General features: G+C 33.0%; 1 protein-coding gene across 7 annotated transcripts in view; it reads left to right on the top strand.

The window, feature by feature from the left end:
- Cnot4 (CCR4-NOT transcription complex subunit 4) overlaps positions 1 to 24,056 on the top strand; it is a 123,320-nt gene that overhangs the window by 60,382 nt on the left and 38,882 nt on the right. For 4 of the 7 annotated variants that reach the window (XR_010048064.1, XM_063250542.1, XM_063250541.1 and 1 more), the window contains exons 2-7: positions 3,340 to 3,606; positions 10,164 to 10,361; positions 15,968 to 16,054; positions 16,770 to 16,871; positions 17,542 to 17,667; positions 20,428 to 20,561. Coding sequence is in view for 6 of the 7 variants with exons in the window: in XM_063250542.1 (XP_063106612.1) it covers positions 3,433 to 3,606; positions 10,164 to 10,361; positions 15,968 to 16,054; positions 16,770 to 16,871; positions 17,542 to 17,667; positions 20,428 to 20,561 (821 nt within the window). In the remaining variant the exon portion in view is untranslated. The remainder of the gene's footprint in view (positions 1 to 3,339; positions 3,607 to 10,163; positions 10,362 to 15,967; positions 16,055 to 16,769; positions 16,872 to 17,541; positions 17,668 to 20,427; positions 20,562 to 24,056) is intronic. The other 3 variants (XM_063250543.1, XM_023567533.2, XM_063250546.1) reach the window with 1 other exon arrangement.

Below are 24,056 nucleotides of genomic sequence, written 5' to 3'. Positions count from 1 at the left end.
CCCCCACCGCCGAAAGAAATCATACTTGCTGTCAGGGTAGTGATACTTGTGTATGGAACATATAGTTGTCATATATGAAGATTGCCTTGAGTGTGACAGTTGAAGCAAAGCTTATTTCTATGGTAGACTTTTGTTTGTATTTATACTGTAATTCACATAGCTTTTTATTTTTGATGTTTGTCTTTTAGGTTTTATAAGCAAGTAAACAACTTATGTGAAAATGTTGATCTTTATTCTAAGCATTCATTGCATACTTGATATTGTACTTTATTGACATCTATTTCCCCACTAAATGCATATTGTACAATATAATGGGAAGCTCCTGGCAAAACAGGAAGAGAGGTGACAAGATTGCCATACAGGGAGTAAATGTTAAGCACATTTGCTTGTCAATGTAAGCAAGACATGTGCATGGAATACATCCTGTGAAGACTGCCTTGGGTGTGACAGTTGAAATAAAGTTTATTTTTGTGGTAGAGTTCTATTGATATTTTCATTTTTGTTTGTTTGTTTGATTTTTACCTAGGGTCTTTCTTTGTAGTTCAGACTGGCCTCAACTCACTATGTAGACCATGCTGGCCTCAAATTCAGGGCATTCATCCTACTTCAGCCTCCCAGAGTGCTGAGATTATAGACATGTGCCATAACACCTGGCTCATGTCTTTAAAAAAAAAAAAAAAAAAAAAAAAGGCAAAATCACTGTTATTTTGGTTTTTTTTTTTTTTTTTTTTTTTTTTTTTTTTTGTCTTTTTGAGACAGGGTCTCACTATGCATTACAGGCTGGTCTTGAGCGCACTTTGTAGTCCAGGTTGGTTTCAAACTTACAGTGATCCTCCTGCATCAGCCTCGCATGTGCTGGATTACAGGCATGTGCCAGCATGCCTGGCTCAAAAACACTGTTATTTTGAAATAATTACAGATTCACAGGAAGATGCCATTCATCATTATTGTCTTTCTAATTAATAATAAAAGTCCCAAGTTTCCTAAAGGAAAGTTGAATATTTGAATTACAGAAATAACATTTTTGTAAGAATTTAGATAGTACAGCTTTTACTGACCAAAAAAATAGTAGTCGCTTACTTACCTCCATTTTTGTCCTTTGTGACAAAATACTAAAAATTTGGTGTCTGAGCTCCCATGTTTCATTTTGTTAGCAAAACAAAAACATGCATTTATATATATGTGTGTATACACATATATACACAGGATTTATATATTCATATGGAAGCAGTTGTGATTATATGTCTCAGGCTTATTCTTTTAAAAGTAGAACTGTAGAATAAACACCTTTTGGAGTTAACACAAATAGATATGCCTTATGACTTAATTTATTTAAAAATTTCCCTATTAATAAATATTATGCTTGAAGTTTTCTCTTAACAAACAGTGCTGCAGAAATTAGCAGGGTGCTTGGTGCACATACATATTTTATATCTTCTTATTTGTAATATGGGAGTAGAGAAAGGCACAAACTCTGAGGCCACAGACTTTATGGAAGGAATACACATAGTAACAACTATTAATTGTATAACTAAGCACAAGGTGATTAGCTGTTATTTCCACTTGTGAAGGACTAATCTTTACTTCCGGTCACAAGAGACTAACTTTGACAGGCTAGTAGGGAGAAAAATTACCTTATTGTTGGCTAAAGAGGTTGATGATCTTTTCCATTTACTCTAGTCACTTGTAATTAGTTTGTGAACTGCCCATTATACTCTGTTCTGATATTTTCTTTTGCATTATTTGCTTATCCTTCCTGCTTTGTAAGATTTCTTTAGATATTCTGGGCACAGAATATATATCCTTTCTTCTGTTGCTTGCATTTCATTTCACAGATATTTATGTTTCCTTCTTTCCATGTTACTAATGTTAAATCATTTGTATCATTTCATGGCTTCTGATTGGGAGAAGGTACACTTAAGAGAGCCTTCTGTATCCTAAAATTTAAAAAAAGAAAGACCCTTTTTTTGTGCTTTCAGCACTTCAGTTGTTTATTTCATTGTATGCCTCTTTAGTCAAGTCAGGCAGGACTTTAATTATAGTATGATTTGGATATATACAGTTTTTGTTTCAAGATCATAGTCCAGAGTTCCAATACTGTTAATATATTGGCCTCTCCTTTCTGTTTCGGTTTGTCATATAGCTCTTATCAAATATTAAAATCTTATAAATTCTTGGTTCTGTTTCTAGGTTCTTTAGTTATTTTGTCTAATTTGGACTAATAGAAAATTATTTAGATTGCTGTAACTTTGTGGTAGTAGGATATTCAGTACCCTTATAAAACTAATCCATTCTTTTTTATAAGAAGCTTCAAGATTAGTTTTGTGCGTTCATCATTCAGTGTAAATTTTGAATTCGCTTGTCAAATTATTTGTAAAAAAGGATTTTGATGGGCATTGTATTCAATTATAGATTAGTCTGCAGCCTATTGGTTTCAACTTGAACTAGCAATTTCAATGTAGCAGTGACTTGTAGCCTAAACTATTACCTAAAAATTTCCAACTCTCCATAATCTAGTAAGATACATTTAATTTTTTTAACTAAATGTTTGGGATATGAAAGTCTGTTCTCTCCTTCCCTTTTTTTAAGGCAGTGTCTTGTCTTGTAGTTCAAGTTGGCCTTGCAATTACTCTGTAAATTTCCAGGATGACCTGGAAGTCATAATGATTCTCCTGCCTCAGTTTCCCAAGTGCTAGGATTACAGGCATTCACCACCATATCCAACATTCTTTCTCATATTCCTTACAGGCTTTTCATGACATTACCATAAGAATGCTTGTATAAAATATATCATAAATTTTCATTGGCATAGTACTACATAATCAATTGTAAACAGATTCTGTAACCTATTTTTTTTTAGGTTTAGCATGTATTTTCTATGGCAAGAGCTTGACGTTCACATGCTATTAGATGTTTATACTTCCTCTTTTTCATTTGACCTTGTAAATTGTGATGCATTTTAGAATGCTTTCATACTCTTTAGGTACATGATATGTTTTATATTTCACATCAGAGATGAGATGATTTTGAGTATTTTCAAGCTAAAATGGTTCTGTATCTTATTTTCCTAAAATGTATTATAATTAGTGCTGTATATTACTGTTAAATGTTTTACTTAGCAAAAGGAAAGTTTTGTCTGTTTCTGTTAAATCAAAATAATTAATGCCAGTCCTTTTATATTGATATGCAAAATTTTCAGAAGTCCATTCTGAGATTATAGCAAAAGTTAATATTTTCTAGATTTTTTTCATAATACGATTCTTCATTGTTGAATATAATATTCAACAATTAAATATTCTTTCCAGTGGTAAACAGTACCTTTTTTTCTCCTTAATGCAGGTCTACAAAGTTCTGCGTTTTAGCTCTCAGTGCTGAACTTTCTTCTCCCTTAAATTATTATAAACTTTTTTGCTGCTGTTTAATAACGTGAAGATGTCTCGCAGTCCTGATGCAAAGGAAGACCCTGTGGAATGCCCTCTTTGCATGGAGCCCTTGGAGATAGATGATATCAACTTTTTCCCTTGCACCTGTGGCTACCAGATTTGCCGATTTTGTTGGCATCGAATTCGCACTGATGAAAATGGGCTTTGTCCTGCTTGTAGAAAGGTAAATGCCTCAAAGTAACTTTATGACTTTATTATTTGTTTGAACTCTACAGTTTTTCTTTTACTTTACAGTTTTAATGTATAGGTTTTTACCTCCATCAGTTTGGGTGATTTGTTTTAAAACAGTCTGCAAACCTCAGGTAAGAATCTGTGAAGCATTTTATCTTAAGGCCATAATGAAGAGGAAAGAACACTACAGTGGGAGTCAAGATCAAGTCTTGGCTTTGTTGATAACTAGCTGTATGACCTTGTTGAAGTTACGTATCCTGAGAAGATAGGCACAATCATTGGGAGATGTTTAGAAGTAGAGAAGTAAAGGATTTGGATAGTATGATATGAAATCAGAAAAGCACATTCTGTATTATGTGATGGAAGGAATTCATCTTAATTTTTTAGCACAAAATAGGAGAAAAGATGTTTACTTAAAGTCAAAATGACAGAGAAATCATGGTCCTGAATAGATTATCACCTCATGTTTTGAGCCCTTATAACAATTCTAGGCTGACATTGCCATTTCTGTTTTGCACTTGTCCAGGGTCATCAACTTTTGGATAGTAGGTTTAGGATTCAGATGAGTCTTTTGAGTTTGAAATCTTTGTTCTGAAATATTGTATTATTCAAAGCTCCTTCTGACTCTAAAAATCTGTAATTTTTAATACTGTCTGGGTTTTGTTGCACAATTGCAATGTAATAACTGAGCTATTAGGATAGCGAAACTGCTACATTTCTGTTTTGAAGGAATTTTTCTTCAAGTAGGTATTAATGCAAGCATCTGTCATATTATCATAAAATTTGCACTTTCTTTGATGTCTATGTGATATAAACTTTCTTTTATAGTTGGCCATTTCAAAAAGCTCTTACCATCAGATTTTGAGAAAACAGAAATGTGCTTCACATATCTAAAATTTAGAAAATAATCTACCTATAACTTCTGTAAGAGTTGTAAATTTCAAAAAGCATCTTTTTTATATTTAAAAATCTAATTGACTTGTAACATATGCTATATATAATACTATAGTTAAATGTGATTTAAATATTTATGTAGTTATTATATACGGTATATATATAATATGTACCTGTAATATATATTTATATATAATACATAATACAATGGATAATATTTTATTGACTTAGTATACTTTAAGTGTGAGAAGGTAAATGAAAACTTTAATATTTGCTTTGATTAGAATCTATATAAATTTGTATGAATTTTGAGCATTTAGTCATTTTTAAAGTTGATTGTTAGGCATTCTGAAGCAACCAAGCATAATGAATTGTTTTATTGAAAGTAATGACTTTCAAGATCACTCAAAACTCTAAGGAGTGTGAATTTAATTGGCTTCATGAAAATTTTCTCTCTCTTTTTTTTTCCCATGAGAGGTTATAAAGATGAGGTCTTAATAATAAAGATCGGTTGTTAAATTGACTTTGAAGAAAAATGAGTACCATAAGCAAAGTGTTGGAAGATGAGGTTGAGATCTGTTAGAAACTTGTACCAAAGCAGAGTGTGTCCCCCAGAGTGTGTTTATGCACTTGCTAAATGGCACAAAACAGGGAGTATGTTCCAATACCATATCCAACCAGCCACACTGATATTTTCCTTAGGACCTTGAAGCACTGCTGATGCTTTTTCAGTAGTTTTCTCCTATGCTGAGCTTCTGTCTTTCAGACTCCTCACACTTTCAGGTGTTCCTAGGCATTTTTTTCTCCCAGGATTTGAAGTAAACCGAGATAATCTCTTAAAATTGAAATTATTTTCTTTTTATCTTTAAAAGTACTGAAAGACGAGACCACAGTGATACAGAGGGAAATAATTATCAAATATATGATTAAAGTATACTTCCCAGAACCAAATATAGATTTCCTGATTGCAGGGATCTATCAAATGTCAGTATAGTCTTTTATTTTGGGATATCAGAATGCTGAATATAAAGAAATTTTTTGAATTGTCAAAGAAGAAAAAACTAGATCATATATGAAAGATCAAAAATCAGGATCACTGTAGGTTCTAGTCATTGTTATTCACCTGTAACATAAAAATTATGGTCCTCTGTAATTCTTGATCTAAGGAGATCAAAATAAAAATTATATATTATTTTGAATCAATAATTGGAACATTATTTCTCAGAAGTGAGGCCAGTGAGGAATATAGAGGAATTAAAGATATAAATGCATTTGTTAGAAAGCAAGAACAAAATTAAATAAACTCAATTTCCACCATTAGAAATCAGAAAAAGAAAAAAAAAGAATCTGTGCTGATAGTGGGAAGCAGGGAGTAAACAGAATGTGGTGAACTAGAACACATTTTTCAGTAAAAGCTGGAGATAGTTCTCTGACAATAAAATAAAAACATTCTTTGGAAGTCTGATAAAAGAGAAGATCTAAGTCAGTAGCAATGGACTCAAAGGGACATAAAGTACACATGCAGAAGAAACTAATTATAGTAGAAATTACAAATCTTATTTGCTAGTAATTTCTTGCTCTATTAACACTCATTAAAATAATCTATCTAAATGCTTCTCCACAGACAGCCTTGAGGATAATAACTTTAAATAAAACTTTTCTGCTTGTAATTTTTCATTTGATTATGTATTCCTAGAAATTTAATATGTATTTAAGTAAAAAAACAACCACATATATCTATTTTTGTGTTCAATTTTAATACTTGTATTAACTTTATAGGTTGGTCTGTAGTTACTTAAATTTATCCCCCATTTTTATAATTTACCTCTTTTGTATATTACCATATCAGTTATTACTTTTCTGATACTAGGTTTATGTGCAGTTAGATATAATTGATGGTGTCTAAGTTTAGAGGAGAAACTCATAGAATGCATGCTTTTCCAATCTTTTCAGGAAATTTCTGAACAAGTTAAGGTTAATAAGCCTTTATCATGTTTGCCATTTGTGATTAAATTAGCATGTTTTTATTATCCAGAAAATTTTACTGATTTTTTTCCCAGAAATATGAATTTCATTTTCCCTAATAACCGAGAAAAAATTTCACAGACATGTTGTGGGGCTGTAGGGATTTTTTTTTGTTTTTGTTTTGTTGTTGTTGTTTTTTTTCCTGAGGAAAGGTCTCACTGTGTAATTCAGGCTGGTCTTGAACTCACAGTGATCTCCCTGCCTCAGCCTCCCAAGTGCTGGGACTACAGGTATGTGCCACCACACCTAGCCAAAAATGTTAAGATTAAAAAACTAGAATTTATAATTTCTTTTAGATTGCTGGACTAAGATGTATTTGGAGGGTAAATTGTAGTCAAATAATTTGTCCATTTGTTCTTAAGTGTTTTGTGTCTTTTGCATTACATAGCAGTTATGTTCCAACAGAGTTAGGCTAGAAGGCTGATAGAAGTATATTTCCAAAGAAAAAATTGGAAATAGCATAGAAAATAGTCTAGGATAACATAACTAGGCTCTGTATTCAACACGGTGATGTAGAAGCATGCTTGATGAGAGTTGATAGTGCAACCTAATTGTTTTACTTGTTTGTAGTTTGTTTATAGTTTATATAGCTTGCTTTTATTTATATATAGTTTGCTTTACCTTTTTCAAAAATTTACAGTGTTATTTGCACACTGATATAATGGAAACCTTAGCACTTTTCTCAAATCCCACAAGTTCCCAGAAGAATCTGTGATCCAAAACAATAGTTTTCTTATCCTCCTTTCCTTCAGTTTGTTGAGTAACAGTAAAAGGTCTTTTATCATACCTGGTGTTCCGCTTGTGTCATGCTGTGTACCATACCAATAAATACCTTATTTGGCAGAGTCTGATCTGATGGTGGCAGTCCAAGTGTTTATCCATAATTTTAATACTTTCCTTATTATGGACTGGTAAAACATAGTGCATTCTCCCTGCTTTGAAACAAAGCTAAAAACATTTCAGGAATGGATCCTCTGACCCATTCTGGGAAGGGATCGTCATCATTCTAGGTGTTCGTGAAGAGCAGCAGCTTCCAAATGAGCTTGACAATAAGCTTGCCAGAAGGAGCTGCTCAGAAATCCTGGAGTAGAAAACAACCTTTTTATGTGCACATGAAAAATTTAGGTGAGCTACTAGAAAGATATTTTGATTGGTTTATATTTTATCTTTATGCTTTGTATTTTTTAAGACTTATTACATAAGTTTTATATTACTTGTCCCTTCACAGCTCCAGATACCTTGAAGGAATTAAAATGATAAAAAAGATGGATTAAGATTCGAAGGAGATGATATACATACCAAAATGTAGTGGAGAAAGTTTTGAGAGGAAGTGTTGAGAAAAACTCAGATGGGGAAGACTAATTGAGGAATTGAACTGACTTTAATAGATCTTTAACCATTTGGCCCATATATTAAAATGAAAGAAATAATATTTATTCAAAAATGTAGAAGATTTTTTAAGAAGAAAATTAATGGTATTGTATTTCTAATTACAGAGATTAGTTTGCTATTCATTTGGCCAGTACTGAGCTCCTAACTTTCTGTTTGATCCTGGAGGAAGTTTTAAGGATCATATAAATTAAGGGTGCTGAGTGTTTCCCTCTTACAGGTGTGTTGGAGCATGCCAAGTAGGACCAGCTAGCTAAGAGATTCAGACTTTTTAGTTGGAAAATATATAGGTACTTGCACTCTCTGAGACCATTAAGATGTAGTTCATTGATAATAATCAAACTATAAGGTTTTCTTAAAAAGCGGTAAGTTTGAAGTTGAAAGTAGTCATAAAAGGGAATGAACCTGATTTTTGAAGACCTTAGAATAATATTAGTAAAAGTTGAGGAACGTAAAGGAAAATCTTACTTTCTTGATTGCTGTTATTGTTAGTCTAGGTTTGTTCATAAGTTTTGAGGCTTTGTTTTATTTTTAGTTGTTTGATTTATTTTACTTATATACAACAGATGATATGTTAGGGGAATAGCAAGCTTTAGGCTTCTGAATACTCCCCTCAGTCCTCCTTGTTCCTACTTTTTTTCTTTTTGGGCTTGTTTCTTTTGTTTCCTACTCTGGTATTCTGATAGGGACAATTTCCCAACCAATTGTAGTTCCCATTTCTAGGATGTCTTCATATCAAAATTTAAATATTATTGCATTTAACTTATGCTTTTATTTATCATTAATATTTATTTGTAATAAAAATAAAATACTTTGGAGTTCTTATGTGGAGGACATCATTTTCATCTTGCAAGTATTATCTCTTGATTTAGAAACAGCTGTGGTTAATGGGCCGAGGATTTAGCTCAATGGCATAAGTGCCGACCTGTCAAAGGCTAGGTCATGAGTTCAAGCCCAAATACCAAAAAAAAAAAAAAGAAAGAAAGAAAAAAACATTGATTGATCTGTAGTTAAAATACTGTGCTTCCCATTTTACAGATGTGTAGACTGAGGTAAAATAGTCACATGATCTCAAAATGAGATAGGATTCAAAACCAAGCATTCTGACTTCACAGCTCCTGCTTGGGCCACAAATTCCCCTGACATTAGCAGTAGGAATGAAAATGATACCATAATTATGAGATGGAAAAGATAAAGACACAACAGTAAAATTGCTAGTATGCATTGAGGACTTCCTATGCTAGGTGCTATAATAATTGCTTTATGTATGTTGTTTTATCCTTATATGAATCTTTAAAAGACTGTTTTCATTTTTTTATGATGTTACTAAGGCTGAATCTAAGCCCCATATAACTAGAAAGTTTTAAAACTAAATTCAGACTTCTGAGCCAGACTATCTGGATTCTGTTATTATGACATGAAGGTATGGACCCCTATTTTGAAGTGAACGAGAGACACTATGGCAGCCATTGTTGACTTCCTTATTGTCTGGTTTTGAAGCCCTAAATTGCTTTCATCATCCTGTTCTGATCAGTTTAGTACTACTTTGTTTTGTATGAATTCATTATATGTGACGATATGAACAACTATTTGAAAAAAAACAAGAGATAATATGATAGTGAAGATTTCCTGTTGTCTTACTTTGAAATCTGTATCTTACATTGTTTTCTTATGATCTGTTTTGTTCTGTTTGATTTTACCCATTTTAAAATAAAATTTAAAAAAAGATATATGATTTCATTAATCTTTTACCACATAGTAGGCTTTCATTCCAGATTTATTGATTATAATACATAAAATTGACATTTAAATGAGAACTTTTCTTTGTCTCTTACGTAGTACTTTATAAGCTTAATTTTCCTGGGAACTGTGCACTACTATCAGGATAAAGAAGCATTGTTGTTTTTTAGAAACTTTGACATTTTGGTGCTAAAAATAGTATGTGCTAAGCTTCAGAATATAAGTATTTCTAGAACTATTTTAGTATTTAACTTTTTGTTAAATAAAATAATTTAAGTAATATATTCAGAAAAAAGAAAAATGGTATACGTATTACCCAGTATTGGATAATTATTATTCTTTTTTTGGTCTTTTTCGTTTTTATCGGTACCAGGGATCGAACTCGCGACTGCCTGCTTGCAAGGCAGGCTCTTATGCCGCTGAGCTAAATCCCCAGCCCCGGATAATTATTATTCTTACAGTTTTTGTATTTAATGCTAACTTCTGTTTTTGTGCTTATAGCCATATCCAGAAGACCCAGCAGTTTATAAACCACTTTCCCAGGAAGAGCTACAAAGGATAAAAAATGAGAAAAAACAGAAACAGAATGAGAGAAAACAGAAAATATCAGAAAATCGCAAACATTTGGCCAGCGTGCGTGTCGTACAAAAAAACCTTGTCTTCGTTGTAGGTTTGTCTCAGCGCCTAGCAGACCCAGAGGTAAGTCTTTTCTGTTTTTGATGTTAACGACACATTTTCTGTTTGCTTGTCTTACTTGGAAATAACAATTGACCCTGTTGAACTGTAGGGGTCCCCTGAAAAAAATCCTGGGAAAAAATAAAAAATGACTTTTCAATACTTGCTAAGAAAACAATGGCCAGTTATGGTTTAGACCAATGGTTTAATGGTTTAATCTTTCTTGGTCTGAGTTCTTGTAAAATATATATTTGTGATATATAATATATTTGTTTGTTGGTTGGGTTTTTTTTTTTTTTTTGCTTTTTGCTGTTTTTTAATTTTTTTTTTCTTTTGGTCTTTTTTGAGACAAGATCACATTATGCAGTTCAGGCTGGACTTGAGCCTAGGCTGATCTCGAATTTGCAAGGATTCTTCTGCCTCAGCCTCATTAGTGCTGAGATTACAAGCGTGCACCACCACATCCAGCTTAATTAGGTTTTGAAGTTCCCTTTAACACTGAAAATCCGTGAAAATGAATAATGATTCTGTTTTGCCTTATGGCTAACATGTAACATGAATACTGGTTCTTTTCCTCTTTTCTGTAGCTACGTAAGTAGCAATAATGAAGATGCAGTTACTTGAACACACAAGAAAAGTTAGTAACGTGTTTTTAATCATGCCTAAGTAGTAATTCTTGGATTTTTTTTCTCCCAAAAAACTATTGTTATACTTTATCATCATCCTTTACTTACTCATTCTAAGCCAATTTTGGGGAAAGAAGTCAAATTTAATTAAATGAAATAAAAGACTATATTCTTTGTCACTCATTTTGATCAGAGTAGATCTTAACCATTTTTGGCTTCTTATTACTTTTGTGCTTATAGCCATACGCTTCTCTCCTTCTACCACCGGCCTTAATATTGTTGAGCTCGTACTTTCCTTGAAATCCTTGGATAAGTATCTGCTAATTTTTAATTTGATGAACTGCAAGGTGCTGGCTACATTACTGGGAAAACAAGTAGGAGCTGATTGATAGCCACAGTGTTTACTTTAATAGGAGGGAGCTGGACTGGGGGAAAGTTCTCTTCCAAGTACATCTTGAAAAATTTTTAAAGTAATGTTCTTTATGATACTAATCAAAGTGAGAATTGTAGTGAAGGTATTTAAGGAGATAGGAATCCTCAGATTTGCCTGAGTATGCTAGAAGCCCTAGAAGGAGAAACTTTAAGAAGTCTAAAATGTCTGTTTTTGCAAAAAAGTGATTTAGAGAGAATAATAACTATTTATTGATGATTAAATTACAATATATTGAAGCTATAAAACTTCAAAATCAATAGCGGTGTAAGAGGAACAATGCAGATGGATCTATCATAGATAATAAGTATGGTGGCAACTCAGGAATTACTGTGAACCTAGGCATTAGATGGTAGCAATGGTGACCATTTTCAACCTATGTGATATTCAGAATAGGTTCTTTCCATAACTAAAGAGTAGAGCAGAGAGCTCATTTTAGGCCAGTGACACAGCTTCAGCAAAATTTTTTCTATTTCCTGAGCTTCTGTTTTCTGCTTACTCTATAGGCGGACTACCTATCTCAGTCATGACCATTTCCTTGAACATGGCTGCAGTTCTGCACTACACTTTCTGTTTTTCAGCTTTGCCTTTGTCTACCCAGAGTATACTTGTGCTTCTTTATTCCTCCTAATCTTAATGCTTAGTGTTGACTTTTGCCTTTCCAAAACTGCTGCTTCAATAAACAAATAAATACTTGTTTTAATACATCTTGCATTTGGTCACTTCTAGTATTGGAGACTATGGAGCCACTTACAAAGGTAGAGGAAATTAAGTTATGCTTTGAATCTTGTATTTGGATTATTGCCTCTTTTGAGTATTTGATTTGTAAGACTTTACTCACAAAGCGTTATTTCTACTTTATTTATATATATATATATCTAGATTAATCTGAAGAACTATTGTATAAATAAAATTAAACAGTGATAACTAGTAAGAATACTTTATCATGATCCTGAGAATACCTTAAAAATCACAAGTTTTATACTTTAAAATCATTAGTTTTTGATGAAAAGAAATAAATTTTCTTAAACTTTGGTTCCTAAGAACAGAAACAAAGTGCTTTGATTTTTATTGAATACTACCACTTCTTCGTGTCTTTTTTTTTTTTTTTTCCCCTGGTACTGGTACTGGGGATTGAACTCATGACCTCACCCTTGCCAGGCAGGTGCTTATACCATTGAGCTAAATCTTCAGCCTCAATGTCTTCTAAGATTATTATATCTATATAACTTTTTAAGTTTTTGGAAAATTTAAAGTTTCCACTAGAAAACGCAAAAGAAGTTTCAAATTCTCAGTACATCTTTAAGACAAAGATCTCTATAATTTACTTACCTTTGAATGATGAAAAGTTTGGTATTTTACTAAATCAAAGCAAGTGTTGTAAGAATAAGGCTTATTTTGAAATAATTTGTGTACAACAGAAAACTTGCCATCAATACTGATTGCCAAGTATATTTATATTCTGTGGTCAATAGAAAACATCTTAGAAGATGTGGTGATGAAAGGTAATGGTTAGAGCACTATCTTTATAAGTCATAAAATTTTAAGTTTGTAGAGATCTACTTCATTCATTCTACAAATGAATTTCTTGAATATATACCAGGTCCTCTGAGAACTTTGCTGTTGTAGATGTTAGCAAGTCAGATACAGACTACCTTTACTAACCGTATTACCAAGAGTATAGCATAGTAGAGAAGCACTATAAATGTGGTGAATGCTTATGATATGGGAGGTGCATAGTTCTCTTGGACTGTAGAATAGCAGGGTGTGCAATTAGATATTCACAGAAAGCTTAGCTGAGCAGTGGGTGAAGAAGATAGGCTTGAAGAATTCATGGGTGTAGCTGGACAGCTGATAGGGACAGTCGTGTCTCAGATGTGTATATGTTAGCCTGAGATAGCATTCATTTGGTTTGAGGAACCTAGAAGCTTGTTAATATATACCATTTCATTTTATAAATGAGAACCCAAGGCAAAGGAAAGTTGAGTGACCTGCCTGTGGGCATAGAGCACTTAATGTAGTATATTCTATATAGTGATTGCTTTGTTCTTCATCTATTTACTTTTGTGTTCACTCAAAATCCTTCTGATTACCAGTTTTTTCCTGTAGTGTCTATGAATAATTGACTGTGATCCTAAAAATTGTATACCAGGAAATTTACTCATTCAGTCATGTAATGTAGTCTTGTTTGTACTCTGTTATTGCTAAAACTGGCCCACTCTCAAATATATAATATCAAGCATATAAATAATATGCTAAAGTACAGAACACTCTCTACTTCCCATATCTTGTACTTTATTCAGTAGAATACTGTTTTACTAATGTGTCAGAATCTGCAGTGTTCAGATCAATATTCCCTGTCCCCCGTTACATGTCAGCACCTGGCCATTTGTAAATACTTGGAGTGTCCTGAATCGTTCAGCGTTAACACTATTCAGTTTTTCCATAAAAATTTGTTAAATAACTACAATGTGTCAGTCACTATATAAGACACTAACAAACAAAATTTATAAAAGTGACAGTGTAGTATGAAAAATGCTATGCATTATGGTGGCCCAAGGGGTAGCACCAGATCTTGCAGAAGAAGTATATGTTCCATTGGTGTCATTTGGGTAAAGTGCTTCTGGCACAGGAATTATACACATGCTTCCAGATGAGAAAGACCTTCATCTGCGATCTGATGTATTTGACTGGAAGATTAGAGTGCAGTGGTGAGAGATAAGGTTGGCAAGGTAAGTGGTGATGATTATAAAGGGCCTTTAACCATACTGAGGAGGTTGTACTTCATCCTGTAGTCAGTGGGAAGCAGTGGCATGTTCTTAAGAACAGAATGATATGGCTAGATTTCTACTTTGAAAAAGCCATTCTGCATGCAGTGTGGACATGCCAGGGTAATTACATACCAATCTTGTGTTGTTACACCTTAATTTTTGCCAAAAGCTATTTTTTATAAACTACGGTCTTCAGCCCTATCAGTTACATTGCCCACTTTTAAAAAACTAATTTGATGTATACATTATTACCTCTTTCCTTTCATTGAATGACTTCATGATAATATAACCTTTTTCCACATGTATTGAAAAAATACAGAGAGAGGAGAAACAAAAAATGCTTGCTTGGACACCACTACTATAGAACCTTTTTCAAGATGTAGTCTGTTGGCCAATAGCAGCTATACTAATGTGGATTTATCATGCATAGACCTACTGGATCTGAATGTACATTTAGCTAGTTCCTCAAAGGACATGTGTGTGCATTCAGGTTCTTGAAGTGCTATTTTTACACTACAAAATAAGTAGTAAGGTGCACATATTTGTTGAATCACTGAACATAAATACAAATAGAAATTATAAAAGTAGTGGGTTGAAGGGAAATTAAGGTTGAAGTAGTTGCAGATCATATCATGGAAGACATTTTTATATTAAATTGTGTTGACTGAATTAAGCAAGGTTAAACAAGTTTGTGAAGGTACCTAAAAGAGTGTATAGGGCCATTATAAAATAATGGAAATGAGGTAAGTGTGAAGGGAAATAGCCAAGAAGTTACCAGATAATTGAGAAAGAAATGTATATACTTGTTTTGGAGATTGACAGGGAGTGGTAGTAGTGGTGGTGTTTATGAGACAAATGAGAAATGGTAAAATTGACATTAGAAACACTATTCATAAAGTAAATCAAGACATAAGTGTTGAAGGGACACTTAGTATGTTTGTTATTTATGAATAATGTTTTAATAAGCAATAGATTTATGAGAAAAGACTCAATGTCAGTTCTTTGTGTCTCTGCCTGTAGTACTTAATTTTGGTCATTGTATTGAGAGCTGTTTTCTCTTAAGGGTCATATATTAGTGACAGTACAATTAAGGTTTGATCTCTGTATTTTTAAGACTACTATATAATATCCCATAGATGTTGGTTTAGTAATAGAACATAATAGATTATGCCAGACAGTCTCAGTTTCTATTCAAGAAGTCATAGCTTTTAGACTCTTTAGATTTCTTGTAGGTTACCTACATAAATCACAGTTAGAAATTAATCATATTTATTGGAAAACGTTTAAAATTACTGTTTTCCTATTGGGGACCCGGCAAAGAGTCCTGATTGTCTGTGTTAAGGTATGGTGAAAAAAAAAAGAAAAAGAAAAAAGAAAAACAGAGACAAATTTAGTAATACCTGAATGGCTGGAAAGTCAGTATCTCCTGAAGAATCCTCCCCTTCATACTCCTGAATAGCCACTATTTATTGAATGTATACAGTGGTAGGCGGGGTTAGCAAAAGATTCTATTTCATTGGAAGACTCAAAGGTTTATGACTCTGGGCAAGTATAATCCTGATATGACTCCAAGAGGGCATAGATGATTTTATGCTAAGAAGAGCATAAAAATCTTAGATGGGTGGTACTGACAATCCCAACCCTCTATTTTATTTCTTAAGGCAGAATGCAGAATTAGCCATTGTGAATTTGTGGTCTCCAGCATTTTCCTTTCAATGAAAAGGGATGACATGTGTTCCCATTATAAGGATAATAACTGATGAAAATAGGAGTAGTTCATACCTTATTTTTCTTCTTTTATAGGTTTTAAAACGACCAGAATATTTTGGGAAGTTTGGTAAAATACATAAAGTTGTCATCAATAATAGCACATCATACGCAGGCTCACAGGTAACTAATTATAGGGAGTTTTCCCTTTCTTCCCTCATGGTCTGGGCTTGATGTGGGTTGTTCAGAAGGAAATTTGCTCTTTGTAATTAGGAAAGTAGAGAGTAAAGAATTTAAGCAGTGTAGTGACCTCTGTTGGTAGGTGGGGGAATTATTGGTATTTACTTGACTTTTCCAGGATTTAGCAATGTTAATAGTAATCAAAAAGATAATATTAAATAAAAGATTTATTAGTAGAATATAAAGGGATGGAAGAGTTGGTAATTGTTAATTAGATAATTTATAATTGGTGATATTTTTAGATATTAAAATCTTAATAAAGCAACTTTGCTATTGATATTAGCAAATTGAATGCTTACATTTTGCATTTATTTTTGATAGACTATAATGTAACAAATCTTACTTTTGATCTAAATTTCAAATTTTTATAACCTTTAAGAGCCCGTCAGATGACTTCTTAATAAAATAAATGCCGAGCCAAAGATACTTTATCTGTTGTAGTTGATTTAGAATGAAATAAAGTTCAAGTATGATTCTTATAAATGACGTAGTAGTGCTTAAAGCCACTAATTATTATGGTTAGCAATAATAGAGTATTAATAAAGCCTGTATTAATAAAGCCTTTTAGAATTCTGTATGCAGGTTGCAAGAGAATTTTATTTTTCAGTAGTATGTCATTTGAAACCAATAACTGCAGGCTGGGATTTTTTCATTCTAGGGTCCAAGTGCCAGTGCTTATGTCACCTACATTCGGTCAGAAGATGCTCTCAGAGCCATACAGTGTGTCAACAATGTGGTAGTAGATGGCAGAACACTGAAGGTAATGTGATCCTCTTGATTTTTCCTTTTAAGGGGAAAGGATAAGATGTAGTAAGTAGAGAAGAATCTAGATTTACATATGAACTTTAAAAACAATTCATTTGAAGGTTGTAAGTCACCCATATCAGCCTGTGATAATTGATTGGTTTGCTGTTGACTTACAGGTTCCTGTTTTACCAGATAAGAATAAGTACATTCATTGTTATCACATAATCTCAAAATATCTTGTTTTTACATACCTTTTATTTTGTGAAAATTTAATCATTATCTTCCTCACCTGATCCAAGTTTGATTGAACGGTTCCACCAAACGGTGATTTCTATAAATGAAGGAAGGATGACATAATTAGAAAAAGAAATTTGCCTTCTGTGTTTTAGCCACTGATAGCAAAGAACAGATTTTTGTATCTCTTTTCATGTTATCTAGAGAAGATTTGTTTGAGTTTTGGAAACTATAGACTGAGATGTTTTCCTTAGTTCTTCCAAATAAGAGTCATTTGTAATAAATCCTATTAGATCCTATTCAATTACTCAGTGTTCTTTGTCATAGTTCTTGTTTTGTCCTACCTGTGCCTTGTTTTGGGTGACATGAAAATACTAAACATGGAGATTCTCATTGTTCTCTCAGTTCACGTTTTGAGTTCTCTTTTGTCCTCTGCCCTCTTCTTGCAGGCATCTCTAGGTACAACAAAATACTGCAGTTACTTCTTAAAGAATATGCAGTGTCCAAAACCTGACTGTATGTATCTACATGAATTGGGGGATGAGGCAGCCAGCTTCACAAAAGAGGAAATGCAGGTAGTAAAGTCCTATGAACTACCAACTTTATGCAAGATGGAGTACTTTGTCTTCATAAGTTAAAACTGTAAACATTAAAAACTAGGGATATGACTTTTTAAAAACTGACACTACTTTAAAATTGTGTTTTCTAAATATCATGTTCTGTGAAATGTTAATTTTGTGGGATATGGATGAGTCTGGGCAGCTAAGCTTGAAAGTGCTAGATTAATGATGATAATAGGTTTCTTTGTTGCAAGAGTTCTCAGTCTTTAATATGCTAACACATATTCACAAGGGAGGATATATAGCCAAAATTCAGTTAACTAAAGACAGTACTTTGGGAAACTGAAGTCCAAGTGGGTCATTGAAATTATTAGGATTTTCCCCATCTCTGCTTTTTATAAACTAGAAAATAATATTCTGTCCAGTGATTCTGATGAAGTAACAGTTTTATGGAATGATTCTCCCTTGAAAGTGTCCATTGAGTTGGTGTCCTATAATGGATGAATTAATATCTTACATTTTTTACATTTCTTCTGTCTACTTTTAATTTCTAGTATAAACATACATTTACAAGTAAAAATATTGAACATAAATGAAAGTTGTACCAAAGCATAATGGTGTACTTCCCTCTTATAGATAAGGAATTAATATTGTTGATGTGGATTTTTGCAGAAATACTTCTCATTTAGAAGGTGGGAGGTATTCAGGCTGGTAGGAGTTTCCATTAAAAGCAAACTGTTCAATAAAAAGAAATGTTACCTTTTTTTTTTTTTTTGGTGTGGAGTTAGTGCAGATTAAACATTATTATAATACATTAGAGTTTCTTGACACTGGTCCATATAGTTCAGAAACAGTGTTAGGCGTACTTGATATCTACCAAGGACAGTTGAGATACTAATCTCTTATTTATTCAATAAATGCTTTTTGATTTTTGGATGAAACTTTCTTAAATCTCAATAGAACCATTTCAATATGAATTTTAACCAGTGCAGAGTATACTTTACTCAATATTTATACACCATCATAATGAAGATTTCTGTCTACCAGAGAATTTGATCTCATTTAAAGTGTTAGCGAAAAATATATGAATAGTAAGTTGAAACTTATATGTAATGAGATTTATGCTATTATTGTGAACTGCCTTTGAAGAATCACTTCAATATCAGATTGAGCTTTTTGTGGCTAAAAAAGTCATAACATCTGAAATACTTATTTGCAGTAGGAATTGTCAAAGCTTCTCATGTTTTCAAAATGTAAACTCTGGCCAAGTGTGGTAGTACACTCCTATAATCCCAGTACACTCCTCTGAAGCCAATGCAGGAATTTTCTGAGTTTAACAGTCTGGAAAATTTAGCAATTCATTGAGACTCTATCTCAAACAAAAGAGCTGGGGATGTAGCTCAGTGCAACAGCCTTGGATTCAGTTCCTAGTACTGCATGTGCACACACACAAATAAAATCTACATCTAAATGCATTTGTTTCTTATGACTTTTAATATTCTTGCATGCTCTTCTTGAATTTAAAAGATAGTTTTAAAGGGCCTTTGTTAAAACTTTCTCAGTATAGGAAAGAAATTTGAATAAATTACATCATGACAAAAATTAGAAAATAATTCTTTATTATTCCATAGCTTCAATTTTAGTAATATTTAGAGATCCAGTTGAAACAAACAAGTTGCCTCTCAGAGTAGTGTTGATGTGTTGTGTAGTACGCAGTACACAGTTGTACTCAATTAAATGAGAATGTCTGCATTTTTTGTTATTTTGCTTCTGTTTTGATATCTTCCACATTGCTTTTGCCTTAAGTTTTAATCAGAATTTTAAAATAATAAAGATTCCTGAATGTAAGTAAAAATGTCCTTCTAGTCATTATATTTATGCAGACAGCAAAAAGTTACTCAAACTAATTTCATGATCCTTGATGCTTATGTCTAATTAGATTCAGACATCAATTTTTGCCTGATTTCATCCACAATATTTGTGATAGTTCTTTTAGATGTGCAGCTGCCCAACTGTGGTAAATACAGCATTTTCCTGTTACATGTATAGTGGGGTCAGCAAATCTTTACAAAGGGCCGCTTCCATGTTGTAAATATCTTAGAATTTCTAGGCATGTAGTCTCTGTTACAAGTGTTCCACTATCTTTTGTAGCAAGAAAGGAATCCTAGGCAGTATGTAAATGAATGAGCATAATTATGTCTCAACAAAATTTTATTTACAAAAATAAGCATGTGACTATAAACTGCTCTACTAACCCTTGGTCCAGAGTTTAAAATATATTAATTTTTATGTTGTTCCTGGTGAGAGGAAAGGAGAAAGCAAAAACAAACTCATATAATTTTTAGTTAATGCCAAGATAATGAAGAGTATAGAACCAGTTATTTAAAGTGTTGGTGTCTAAATAAAATGGAATCAATCAGTAAATTTGGGCTGATTTTCAGAAACTCAGCAATTACCTGTTAGAAGATTTAATCGTGAAAAATTTGCAAATAGGTCTAAAATGGACCTTTAGTTTCTGAGGTAGTGACATTATCCTCTCCTTAATATGCTTTTCTGTATAATAGAAGTTAATGAAATGCCTTAATTTATGATATAAATATATATAAATTTTTACTAGTCTAGAAGTTTTGTAACTTTCATCCTTGTAGTTTTCTCTGACTTCATGAGAAAACTGTGTTTTATTTAATGAATGTTAAATAATTCAGAAGGTAATACAGTATTTTATAATAGCCACTTTGTGAATCCTACTGCAGTTTTAATTTCTCCTTTCATTAGGCGGGTAAACACCAAGAATACGAACAGAAACTACTTCAGGAATTGTATAAATTAAATCCCAATTTTCTTCAGTTGTCTACGGGTTCGGTTGATAAGAATAAAAATAAAGTGACACCACTGCAGAGGTATGATACGTAAGTACTGCTGCTAATATAGTCAGACATTTTTGCCCTCTTGCCTGTCAGTCTTCTCTTTTCATTCTGCCTCTTTTTTTTTTTTTTTTAACATAAAATCCTTCTTGACAAGGTCCATCACTTAGGCACAATTGTTTGGCTATGGGGTAGTGCAGGCTCACAGTTTTAGGTTTGAGTATCTGCTGTTTATTCTTCCCTCGTTTACACTTTGGGCAAGCCTCTTTATGCCTTTACCTTTGCAGTGGTTTGCAGACCACCCTGGGCCCAGGAAAGATGCTCCCTGTTAAAAAAAAGTTAAGGAATGTCGAGTATAAAAAGGTCTTGTCACTTAATTGACATTGTGTTACTTTTCTCACATAGCTGGGACAAAATATGCAAAACCCAAAATTAGGGGAGGAAAGGTTTATTTAGCTTATAGTTTTTTGGAGGTTTCAGTCTGCACTCAGCTGGCTCTAACACAGGGTGACTTGGCTGAGGGGCAACCATTCATGGTGGCTGCAAACAACAAGAGGGAAAGGGCAAAAGAGAGAAAGCACACCTCTTGCCTGCCCTTACATTGTATACCGGCTCCCCACCCTTGGGCAGGTACAGCACTCACACCACCAATCCTAGTGCTAGACAACAAGCCAATCACCAATGCTAGATTCAGTCACCTCCATGATTGCATGAGGCTTTGGGGGCAGGAGGCATCCAAACCATAACAGCCATCTCCCTGATACAATGAGGGAAGACCTGTGACACAGATATTCAAGGATAGTTAGTTCCAGAAATAACTAAAGTCTTATATCCTGTGAGTGAAAACCCATACTCATTTTATCACCCATATTGATTTTATGAGAGAAGTTTTCTCCTGACCTCTACCCTAGCATGATTTTGGGATGATGATACTGTGTCTGTGTAAACAGATTTGTAATCTTTAGTACTGAATCCCATTCCATTCGATTTTCACTTCTTGGATCTTGCAATCTTGGATTGCATTATACTTGATTATGACCTGTGAGAAAATCATAAAGTTAGTTTTATAATTTTACTTTCCTGAATGTTCCGTAAGCTTAATATATTAAGATCTTTGTTCTTTTCTTTTAATCCAAAGTTAAATTTAAGTGATATTTTAATGCCTCTGTGTTAAATATTATACCCAGTGTCTTAGTTAGTAGTAAAATACTGTAAAAGACATTTTTCACACTGAGCCAATAATAATTGCATAAGTTATTGTCAGAGCCCATTTCTTTAGTGCCATGTTCTTTGGTTTAAATTTTTCAAATCGTTGATTTTACTCTTTTTGACAGTGGAAATTATTTAAATGTTAATGACTAAATACTTATTTATATAAACATATGTAGTGATTAAGAAACATGGTGAATGTTTAAATTTTTAAACCAGTAACATAATAAAAAAACACATTAATCCTCCTTAAGATTCTCCCCCTCACTTCAGACACACTTAACCATTGTCTTATCACTTTTTGAAATGGTTCTCCAGGTCCTCTGTCATGAGTGTCTTTAGATACATTGCCGCAGCAACCTGAGTCTCCTGAGTGGATTCCAGATGGTTACCTTTCATGGTTGTTTTGACTTTGGGGATAAGCCAGAAATTACACGGTACCAGAGTCCTTGAATAAATGGATGAGCCTAGACTGTAGTATTTTTACAAACCTACTTGTCTATTAGATGGCACTGGGCTGCAGATTCACCATAATGTTTGATCACATTTTGTAAAGACACAAAAGAGAGTTTCTAGAAATGCTTCAGAAAGTGCCTAAAATCATGAGATAAGTGTGTTGGAAGTGAGAGGGAGTAGTTTAAGGGAGTTAATGTCTTATTGTATTAATATTCATGTTTAAATATTCATTGTGTATTTGACCATATTTCATAAATTTGTGACTAGGCAACAAAACGTAAAATTACTGTAAACTCTGTGAGATTTGTTTATATCAAGGTTAATAATAAAGGCTAAAGCCAAATAAATCTTTCTGAGTTATAAACTTTGACCTTTTCGAGTTGCCGTTTATATCTATACTTTTGTATCCCTACATCTTCATGATGAACCAAATGCAATTACTTATCTTACTGGTTTCTACTTCTATAGTGCTTGCTATAAGAATGAATTTATTGGGGTTGGGGATTTAGCTCAGCAGCATGAGCACCTGCCTTGCAAGCAGGCAGTGGCGAGTTCGATCCCTGGTACCGATAAAAAGGAAAAAGACAAAAAAAAAAGAATGAAGTTATTGAAATATACACGAGATGCATTCATTATTCATTCTTTAATATACATTGTCATTCTCATTAAAAATGTCAGTCTAGTTAAAGTCACACTCTGTGTTATAACCCCTAGAGTTTGCAGAGCAGAACTTTAAAATTTAGATGTTTCTTTGAGATAATATTCATTGCTTTCTGAATATAAAATAATATGTTTGTGTTGATGGAAATGTGAAAAAATTATGAAAGCATACAGAAGAAAATTAATATTTTATGTGATCTTACTACCCAGAAATTTTCACTGAATGTATTTCCAATCTGTTAAGCCAGTCAGTGTTTCTTATTCCTGTGTTATTTTCATTTTAATGGTACTATGTAAAACACTGTACTGAATGTCTTTTCACATAAATGTTAAACATTGATTGTTCCTGAAAATAGAACTGCTTGGTCTAGAGTTTGTGAGTACCAGTTTCCTGAATTTTTCCTCCTAGTGTTGATAAACAGAAAAACTAGTGTCTCATTTTAATTTATACATGAATATTGAGTGAACTTTTTATACACTGTAAATTCCTAAGTCTCCCATGTTTTGTTTCTTTGTAAATTACAGAGATCCAATTTTTCCCAGTTAGATGATCAGTTATTTGTGTTTGAAAATGCATCGATTTATAAGTCCGTTTTGGAAGAGTTTATATTCTACAATGTGGACTCCTTCTAACTACTAGCATGGCATATCTAAGTATTTTGCTCCTCTTGGGAGATTTTATCTGTTTGGTTGTTTTGGTATCTTCCAACACTGCTTGTGTTGAGAATTCCAGTGCTAAAAGTTAAAGAGCAGTGTTAGACTAGCAGTGCTAACAAGCATTTTTGCTGTATATCTTTCCTTTGAGCGGATAGCTCTGATATTTTAGTCGCTTAAGTATGATTTTGTTCATTTATTTGAAATAACTTTTAAATCACAATATGAAAATACCTTGATATTTCTTAATTTGTTGAGTTTTCCCCCTTTACATTGTAAATGAATATTGGAATTTACATTTGTTACAAGTATTCAGCTTTTACATAATTTGTAATCAATTATTAATGGATTGCCTGTTATTTTATTGACTTTGTCTTTATTACGAGCAGGTAGTAGGATTGGATTTTAGGCAAGCCTTCTTCCTACAGGAAGTTGCCAAGTTAGTGATGGTCAAGCAACTAACTTTTTGTTCTTTCTATGGCCTTACCTAAAAGAATTTTGTTTTTCTTTTTTGAGACAAGAACTTGTTTTGTAGTTCAGGCTGGCCTGAGTTCACTGTGT

This window comes from Cavia porcellus, unplaced genomic scaffold (assembly GCF_034190915.1).
Source record: "Cavia porcellus strain 051 isolate PalLab524CR breed Dunkin Hartley unplaced genomic scaffold, mCavPor4.1 scaffold_6, whole genome shotgun sequence".
Taxonomy (NCBI): domain Eukaryota; kingdom Metazoa; phylum Chordata; class Mammalia; order Rodentia; family Caviidae; genus Cavia; species Cavia porcellus.
This window is presented reverse-complemented; position numbering and strand designations above follow the sequence as displayed.